At 48.2% G+C, this 10000-nt stretch overlaps 1 protein-coding gene across 1 annotated transcript in view; it reads left to right on the top strand.

Moving 5' to 3' along the window:
* Positions 1–10000, top strand: part of LOC310784872 (CCR4-NOT transcription complex subunit 3-like) — a gene marked incomplete at its 3' end in the record, with an annotated part of 26299 nt that overhangs the window by 11298 nt on the left and 5001 nt on the right. The window contains exons 3-7 of the mRNA XM_083645908.1: positions 642–709; positions 1051–1125; positions 1935–2024; positions 7285–7413; positions 8649–8744. Coding sequence (XP_083502034.1) covers positions 642–709; positions 1051–1125; positions 1935–2024; positions 7285–7413; positions 8649–8744 — 458 coding nt within the window. The remainder of the gene's footprint in view (positions 1–641; positions 710–1050; positions 1126–1934; positions 2025–7284; positions 7414–8648; positions 8745–10000) is intronic.

Raw genomic sequence — 10000 nt, 5'->3', positions numbered from 1 at the left:
TGTGCCCTCCTCTTCTCCCCCAGGTGAAATAGATCTAAACCTCTGGGTCTTTGTGCCCTCCTCTTCTCCCCCAGGTGAAATAGACTCTAAACCTCTGGGTCTTTGTGCCCTCCTCTTCTCCCCCAGGTGAAATAGATCTAAACCTCTGGGTCTTTGTGCCCTCCTCTTCTCCCCCAGGTGAAATAGACTCTAAACCTCTGGGTCTTTGTGCCCTCCTCTTCTCCCCCAGGTGAAATAGATCTAAACCTCTGGGTCTTTGTGCCCTCCTCTTCTCCCCCAGGTGAAATAGATCTAAACCTCTGGGTCTTTGTGCCCTCCTCTTCTCCCCCAGGTGAAATAGACTCTAAACCTCTGGGTCTTTGTGCCCTCCTCTTCTCCCCCAGGTAAAATAGACTCTAAACCTCTGGGTCTTTGTGACCTCCTCTTCTCCCCCAGGTGAAATAGATCTAAACCTCTGGGTCTTTGTGCCCTCCTCTTCTCCCCCAGGTGAAATAGATCTAAACCTCTGGGTCTTTGTGCCCTCCTCTTCTCCCCCAGGTGAAATAGACTCTAAACCTCTGGGTCTTTGTGCCCTCCTCTTCTCCCCCAGGTAAAATAGACTCTAAACCTCTGGGTCTTTGTGACCTCCTCTTCTCCCCCAGGTGAAATAGATCGATGTCTGAAAAAAGTAGCGGAAGGAGTGGAACAGTTTGAAGACATTTGGCAAAAGGTAAGGAAGGACCACACTGTCACGCCGGCCGCGCGGGGAAATACGACATTTGATCACAGTTTATCATTAAACCAGTAGTAGTTTCATCCCTAGTTCAGTCCTATCACTTGTGTGGCTGCAGCGACCTCATTTACCCACGGATATCATATATCACATTTTCATCTTATCTTAAAATTGGTTAAATAGCACCACAAAGTTCAATCAAATGAAAGTGTTTTGAGATTGAGACATGTTGAATGATGAACTCCAGGTAAAAATGTCCCCCCCTAAATTGATATGTAATGTTTTGGAACAGAACTGGTCTCCTGTTTGACTCTGCCTTTGTTTCACTCTCCCCCTAGCTTCACAATGCAGCCAACGCTAACCAGAAGGAGAAGTATGAAGCAGACCTCAAGAAAGAGATTAAGAAGCTACAGGTCAGGAGCTTTCGATTAGTCCTCGTTGGTCAAGTCACCTCCCGATAGATCCTTCCCTTCGTTCTTTTGTTTTGGAATTTTGGAATTGGTTCATCACTTCGGCAGTTCGATATTACGTGAAAAACGTGTTATAAGAACACACAAGAGTGCATATTAAGAAAGAGCTTTGCTGTAGTATAGTTTTGTTTGTTACAGAAACCCGCAGACTCTCGGCCCTCCCTGACCGCTGATCTAGAGTGCTGCTCTTTGTCTGAAAGATTAAAGTAAGAACAACAAATAGTTGTTTTGCTCCTCTGGGAAAACCTTTCCGTACGGCCACTGTTCTCCTCAGGGAAAACCTATCTGTACGGTCGCTCGGTACTCGGCGAGATCGAGAGCAATTAGACCGCCGCCCGACTCATTGAACTGTCTCCCCGTGAAGTCTGATGCTGTTGCCTCTTGGGCCTTGAAACGCCACGATAAGACGGTGTTTGTTTACTGATGTGAAGTGGTTTAACCTGCCCACCCCCCCCAGCGGTCTGTGCATGTTTGTGTGTGTGTGCGCGCGTCTACGTGCCAGTATGCATGTTTGCGTGTGGAATATTAAATATCGTAGCGGTCAGCCAAAAGTGGCGTTTGCGTGCATCTTAGTGGTTACCATGAGGACCAAACTCAAAGCCAAGTCTCCATCCATGACTGCACCAAGGCGAGTCTCTGCAAGTTGTATGTAGTTCACTGATGTCTCTCTCTCTTTATTCTCTCTCTCTCTCTCCCTCCCTCCCTCCATCCACCACTGCATTTCTCTCCTTCTTCTTCTTCTGGTCCCTCAGCGTCTTCGAGACCAGATCAAGACGTGGGTGGCATCCAACGAGATCAAAGACAAACGGCAGCTAGTAGAGAACCGCAAACTCATAGAAACGGTAAGTAGGAACTGCGGACGGAGGGAGAGGTGGGACACAGCACACCAGGTTCATTATAACGCTCCCTCTCATCCCTATGTTTACTCTGGGGGTTGCAGAGTCACTTTTGAACTCTGGAAAGTCTTGAAAAGTACAGGGAAAAAATGGCTGATTATATCCAGATCTTGAACAGTTTTGGAATTTGAAAGAAAGAGTGTCAGGAAACCTCCAAGAAACCTTTTAGCTGTGTAGAGTAGAGCCACATGTTGTGATATTATTGGGCCTAGATGAAGCTGTGAATCTCAGGTTTACTCTACGTCATATCAAATGCTGACCCAAATCCTCAAATCCAGTCATGAAATGAAGGTTTTGGAAAAAGATTGACATGTAAAATGGGCAGGAACCCTTTTTATATTTCAGATAAAGATTATTATTTCAAATACTGTGATATGAGACTAGATAATGTCTTAGATCTTAGATATAATATGTGTCTTTTCCTGGTTTTAAAGGCTGCATTACAGTAAAGTGATGTCATTTTCTGAACTTACCAGACTGTTCTAATATTTGCCTTTACCCACTTAGTCATTATATCCACATTACTGATGATTATTTATCAAAAATCTAGTCATACTTACAATATTGTTGCAATATCGATATTGAGATATTTCTTAAAAAATAAATTATTTTTCCATATCAGCCAGCCAAGTGCTTGTGACATCTCACGTGGCTTTGACTTGCAACTGAACATTTAATCCGTTTTATAGAAAATACAGAGAAATATCGTGTATCGCCGTCAGTGGTCGTGTTAACAGAATATTTTCCGTCTTTTACCGATTTTTATTAATGAATGGGATTTTTGTTTGGGAATTTCGGTTAAATGCATGACATAACGTCTGTGGTTAACAAAAGTTTATGAAACTTTTGAAGTGTTTTCTGAAAATCGCGTGATAAAAAAACTAATTCACGCTTCAAAAGTGGTCCTCATTTGTGAAGGTTATCTTGCTGAACACACACTTCACTGTTTCATAAACTTCCGTTAAATACGTCATCATCCCTGCGGTACTCTTGAGCGCTGAGCACCCAAGATGTCACCAATGTCACCGATTGCCACTTTACAAAGAAGTCCACCCAGCACACGCTCATTAGGGTCTTCAGAGAGAGCGGGGACGTGATATCCAGCCACCTGCTCTCCTGCGTCATTCGCGAGGCGTGCCACGTGCCCAGGCTGCGAGGCGTGCCACGCGCCCAGGCTGCGAGGCGTGCCACGCGCCCAGGCTGCGAGGCGTGCCACGCGCCCAGGCCGCGAGGCGTGCCACGCGCCCAGGCCGCGAGGCGTGCCACGCGCCCAGGCCGCAAGGGGTGCCGCCCAGGCCGCGAGGCGTGCCACGCGCCCAGGCCGCGAGGCGTGTCACGCGCCGCGCGCCCAGGCCGTGAAGCGAGCCAGGCTGCGAGGCGTGCCACGCGCCCAGGCCGCGAGGGGTGCCACGCGCCCAGGCCGCGAGGGGTGCCATGCGCCCAGGCCGCGAGGCGTGCCACGCGCCCAGGCCGCGAGGGGTGCCATGCGCCCAGGCCGCGAGGCGTGCCACGCGCCCAGGCCGCAAGGGGTGCCGCCCAGGCCGCGAGGCAAGCCACGCGCCCAGGCCGCAAGGGGTGCCACGTGCCCAGGCCGCGAGGCGTGCCACGCGCCCACGCCGCGAGGCGTGCCACGCGCCCAGGCCGCAAGGCGTGCCACGCGCCCAGGCCGCAAAGCGTGCCACGTGCCCAGGCCGCGAGGCGCACCTCGCGGCCTGGGCAAGTGGGCACATGGAGGCGGCCTGAACGCTGTGAGACACCTGCCTGCACAATGAGAGACGGGAGCGACTTGCCCGCGCTCCGTCTGATCTCCTCGGGTTTGGTTTTATCCCAAGCTGCTCTCCGTGGTTCCGCTGGTTGACCTGAAATGACATGTTTTCACTCATAAGAGGACGAGCACTGTGGGAAGAGATTAAGAGGAGACAGGCCGGGTTCGGTCACAAACATCTTCGGAGAAGCCAAGAGGGCCAAGTCACAGAGAGATATGCAACGCAGCCAAAATGCGTCAGTCTTGGAAAGTATGTTTTTATGGTTTAAAGCTGTGATAAGGAAGAGTTTTTCCTCTCCCACAGCACAAAACTAACACCTAATATCTGCAAGGGTTTGAAAGGGACATTGATAAATACCAATTAATTAACGATTACTTCACCAGCACCTGGAATTTATGGCTTTCAGAACTCCCTTTCTGACCGTAAGTTTTGGAACAAAACTCCCCACTGTTGGAGTTTTAAGACTCTCCTCTCCCTCTCCTTAAATTAAATGAAATTAGAAAAAACTTTAATGTCGTCATTGAGGCAGTTTGTTACAGCAGACGACAGTTAAAATAACTATTGCGTACTGTACAATAATAATAAACTATGCCATTTTCGGTCCTTGAATTTGAGGGAATTGGGCCTGGACATTCCTTGAAAGTTCCTCGAATGTGATGTTTAAGAAGGTGTGGGAACCCTGTATACAGAGAGTGTCTTGTCATCGTGTTACTTCTGTATGGAATTATAGTGAACATTTTCTCCTTTTTGTTGTGGAACCACTGGAACCCCCACAAGGACCCCTGGGACCCCACTTTAAAGTTCTAAAAAACAACAACATTACGACAAGAAAAACTTCACATGATGAAGTTTAAATTGCAATCGGTACATATATTAATCGCACTTTGATTTTATTTAATTTTTTTGTCACAATCTTTCAGCCCGACGGGGAAGCATTTAGTCTGAATCATCGTGGCTGTGATTGTATCTGTGTCATTAAAAGGACAACAATGTGACGTACATTGTGTGACGCAAATGGCATTGAAATGTAAGTGGGCCGTGGACTGGACCCTGAGCGACTTGCTGAATAGAGGATCAGCTGTTGGAATCTCTGCTGTGGATTGTGTGCAGCGGAGAGGCGGGTGACTCCCTAACCTTCTCTAACAAACAATATGAAGTCCTGAGCTATTTCTGTTGCGCTGAGTGGGCCTTAATGGAGCCATGAGATCAAGGCTGCCATTTATTATTCCTTCCTCCTTGTATTTGACAGCTTTGTACCTCTGCTAAGTGAAATGCTGTATGATTTAGTATTATTTTTGTTCAACAACCGGATGCAAAGAGAGACAGTGTTGGATCTAATTCGGAAACCTTCATACAATGAACAGCTACGAAATGTTTTACACGAGTTTCGGAGGACTACAGTATAGGTTTTTGAAATTCTTAAAGACCCCTAAAGTCATGTTTTAAGATGTATATAAAATACTCTACTTTCAATAATAATTTGTGTCTGATGTTTTCCCCAATAAAAAAAATAGTTAAATGATCTTGTTAAAATGCTTAAATGAAGTCCCCCTCCTTCTGCCTCATTAAAGATTCCAAAACAACCCAGTGAAGCTCAAACTCCAACTGAAGGAACAAGAAGAAAAACACATTTTTGATTATAAAGACCACACTTTATATCAGGGGTGGGCAATTATTTTTCATGGGGGGCCACATGAGAAACCCAGATTGTTGCCGGGGGCCGAACAAATATTGTCATGCCGTAACCCAGGAACTTTGATGATAGAGAGGGCTACAAAAAAATGTCCTCGCTACCAGAGGGCCAGATTTTGCTGAGCGTTGGGGGCCGAAATAACACCAATATTTGATCCTTTTCTCACTCACTCCTATGTCATTAACTTTTTTGACCACCTGCCAATATGGCTGCTATATTTTAAAGTTACCAGCCAATTAGAATTTCCACTAGCCAAAATGTTTTTCTTTAAATAAACCAGAATATGAGTGTTAATTTAAGCATAAGTATCGGTAAGTGGCCCGGGATTCTCAAAGCCTGTGTTGAGGGTCACACGAACAAAAATGCACTCTTGAAGCTAAATAAATCCAAAACCAACAAGTTAATTATTTCCATTTTTACTTCAATGTAGAACAGTCATTTCTTACACATTAGATTACTTTTAGCCTTTTAGTCATAAAGATTACTGAAAGATATTCCATACCAGACTGAAATGTTATAACAGAAGTGGAGTATTGCCCAGAATAACATGAACATTTGGACACTTATTCAGCGGGTACCTTGCATGTTGCATTCAGGTGCACTGTAAAAAAAAAAAATTTTTTTTTTTTTTTTTTTTTTTTTTGCAATTCCAGCGCGGGCCACACAGGGGGCGCTCGCGGGCCGCATGTGGCCCGCGGGCCGCCTTTTGCCCAGGTCTGCTTTATATGGTCAGAAAATAACTTCTTGATCCATACCATTTAATACAGAACCTTATTCTGTATTCAGGTGACTGTGAAACCATCACCGCGCCGAAGCGCATCAACGCTAGCTGTCCATAGGTTGGACATAAAGTCATTCTGTAATATGATTGGCTGCTAAAGTGTGAAACTGTCCTAAACTTCAGCGGGCAAAATCGAATTTTCTCTGCTTTTGGAAATTATAAGGACTGGTTCCTTGACTCTGAACTAGGGGTGTCACAATTTAAATTCTAAATTGAAAATAGATTGAAATAAGTGTTACATTTTGATCATTGAAATTACAAGCAGAATTGCGATTCTCCCAGTGTTTTGTCTCCCCCCCCCCCCCCCACACACACACACCTACTTCGCACATGGGGGGGGGGGGGGGGGGGGGGTCAATAAACATAAATAAACAAACAGAACTGGAAAATCCTCCTGCACTTTCTGTTGGGGTTTAAATTCCGAAGGAAAAAGCAAAAATGTGGCGCATGGAAGCTCAGCAGGCCAATAAGTGAATCAGAAAAGAGAAAACAGAAGCTTCTTGGATACATAAAGACAGGTTTTAATTACAAAGTAAAGTACATGTCTACAGCAATAGTTAAACAAACAACAATATACATCTTCAATAGACAGGGGCACAACCACACGTTTCAGCCTCTCTGGTCTTCGTCAGGCTGTAGGGCTGAATGTGGACTGCTGCACGTGTATAAAAGCCATACGCAGCAAAGGTGAGTTGACGGTGGCACACGGAAGCAGAGTGTGACGCAACAATTACGCCAAAGATAGAGTTTGAGATTTTACAGTCAAATCGAATCATGGATTTGGAGAATCGTGACACCCCTACTCTGAGCGCACAGTAAGATACAGCTTGTCGTCATTCATAAACATGACCTCTCTCTCTCTGTCTCTCCCTCTCTCTCTCTCTCTCTCTCTCCCTCTTTTCTCTCTCTCTCTCACTCTCTCTCTCCCTCTTTTCTCTCTCTCTCTCTTTCTCTATCTGCCTGCAGCAAATGGAGCGGTTCAAGATTGTGGAAAGAGAAACGAAGACCAAGGCGTACTCTAAAGAAGGGCTGGGCCTGGCGCTGAAGGTGGACCCGGCCCAGAAGGAGAAGGAGGATGTGGGCACCTGGCTGACGGTGAGCGCCTCCCTCGTTAAACCATGTGTTGGCCAGTGGTGGCCCAACGGTTAGAGAAGCGAGCTTGTGACCGGAAGGTCGTCGGTTCAATCCCCGGGAGCCAGCAGGATAAATCTGGGTGGGGAAAAGTGAAAAGGCAGCGCTTGCCCCTCCCTCATTACCAAACACTGAGGTGCCCTTGAGCAAAGGCCCTTAACCCCAACTGCTCCAGTGGAGCTGCTCAGTGGCCAGCAGATCAGACTGTGGTTGTACTGGTCAGCTTCCAGGTATGGATGTGTGTGTGAATGTGAACAGGGCACTCCTGAAAAGAGAGCATTGCTCTCAGTGAGACTCGCCCTGTATAAATAAAGGTTAAAAAAAAAAAAAAAAAAAATGTGTAACGTCAGTCAGGAATTTGTGACAAGAGGATGGCATTGCTTATATTGGTGTCTGATTCTCTGCTGAAGCACCACTGAGAAGACACCAAACATTGGTATTCACTCACTTCATGGTCTTTACAGTTTTGGTACAAGTACATGTATGATTCTGTTACCAGTTGATCTCAACGTTGTCCTATATTCATGTATTCTCTATGTCAGGGGTTTTCCGGCACGGTTTTCACGGAGCAAAACGGAGCGCTTGTGGTGTGAATAGCCAGGCTCCTGCTACTTCTGTCTGAAGGCATTTATGTGGAGTTTTCCACAAAACTACTGAATCTCGGGAACTACCTCTTGAACCAAATCACACTATTATAACCAAATCAGGCTATTCTATGTGATCTCCTTTTGATAACTTTAACTAATGTATTTTACTTTTCACTTCCATTCTCTGAGCCTCCCCTGAAACCGCTTGGAGCCCCCTCCTGGGGAGGCCCGCCTCCCACTTTGAAAACCCCTGCTGCTCTATGTTCATGAAGAAAGTGTGAGAATGACTACGTTTACCTGGACAGCAATAACTGATATTACCCCCGATTAAAACCACTGTCCGAATTAGAAATGATCATGTTTATTATCATTATGTTTATTATCATTATGTGCTTGAAAGTCCTTGAATTTCGTTTCGTACCGTCTGTATGAACCCTGTTAAAAACAAAGGCTGAAAGCTTTGTAAGCGGTGCAGCTGTTTCTAAGTTTCTGCGCTGTGCGGTCAAATAGTTGTGGCTGCTGTTAATGATCACTGGAGGCTGTAAGCACTAAGAGCATCCCAGGTCTGTTGTTAATTATGTTTTTGTTTTTTGTGTCCCTCTCTTCCTCCAGAACACCATAGACACGCTCAACATGCAGGTGGACCAGTTTGAAAGCGAGGTGGAGTCTCTCTCGGTCCAGACGCGCAAAAAGAAAGGAGACAAGGAGGTCAGTCAGTCTGTCTCCTCCTCCTCCCTCCTCCCTCTCATCACCGCCCCCCTCTGTTATATTCTCCTCTCCTCTCCTCTCCTCTCCTCTCCTCTCCTCTCCTCTCCTCTCCCCTCCTCTCCTCTCCTCTCCTCTCCCCTCCCCTCCTCTCCTCTCCCCTCCTCTCCCCTCCTCTCCTCTCCTCTCCTCTCCTCTCCCCTCCTCTCCCCTCCTCTCCTCTCCCCTCCCCTCCCCTCCTCTCCTCTCCCCTCCTCTCCTCTCCTCTCCCCTCCTCTCCTCTCCTCTCCCCTCCCCTCCCCTCCCCTCCTCTCCTCTCCACTCCCCTCCTCTCCTCTCCTCTCCACTCCTCTCCTCTCCTCTCCTCCCCTCCCCTCCCCTCTCCTCTCCTCTCCTCTCCCCTCCCCTCCCCTCCTCTCCTCTCCCCTCCTCTCCTCTCCTCTCCCCTCCTCTCCACTCCCCTCCTCTCCTCTCCTCTCCACTCCTCCCCTCCCCTCTCCTCTCCTCTCCTCTCCCCTCCTCTCCTCTCCCCTCCTCTCCTCTCCCCTCCCCTCCTCTCCCCTCCTCTCCTCTCCTCTCCCCTCCTCTCCTCTCCCCTCCTCTCCTCTCCTCTCCTCTCCTCTCCTCTCCTCTCCTCTCCCCTCCTCTCCCCTCCCCTCCTCTCCTCTCCTCTCCCCTCCTCTCCTCTCCTCTCCTCTCCTCTCCTCTCCTCTCCTCTCCTCTCCCTCTCCTCTCCTCTCCCCTCCCCTCCTCTCCTCTCCTCTCCCCTCCTCTCCTCTCCTCTCCTCTCCTCTCCACTCCTCTCCACTCCTCTCCTCTCCTCCTCTCTCCTCTCCTCTCCTCCCCTCTCCTCTCCTCTCCTCCCCTCCCCTCCCCTCCCCTCTCCTCTCCCCTCCCCTCCTCTCCTGTCCTCTCCTCTCCTCTCCTCTCCTCTCCTCTCCCCTCCTCTCCTCTCCTGTCCTCTCCTCTCCTCTCCACTCCTCTCCTCTCCTCCCCTCTCCTCTCCTCTCCTCTCCCCTCCTCTCCTCTCCTCTCCTCTCCCCTCCCCTCCCCTCCTCTCCTCTCCCCTCCTCTCCTCTCCTCTCTCCTCTCCTCTCCTCTCCTCTCCTCGCTCTAGTTTCTGTCCTCTCTGTTATTTCTTCTCTCAATCGTCCCTTCGCAAATCCCTTGATACGTGGCATGGGGCCGTTCGCCCAGTTGGCCCTCAGCCACATTTTCTCTCACTATCTGCCCCCCCTCTCTCTCTCTGGCTGCAGACC

Source organism: Poromitra crassiceps, assembly GCF_964638095.1.
Source record: "Poromitra crassiceps genome assembly, chromosome: 11".
Taxonomy (NCBI): domain Eukaryota; kingdom Metazoa; phylum Chordata; class Actinopteri; order Beryciformes; family Melamphaidae; genus Poromitra; species Poromitra crassiceps.
This window is presented reverse-complemented; position numbering and strand designations above follow the sequence as displayed.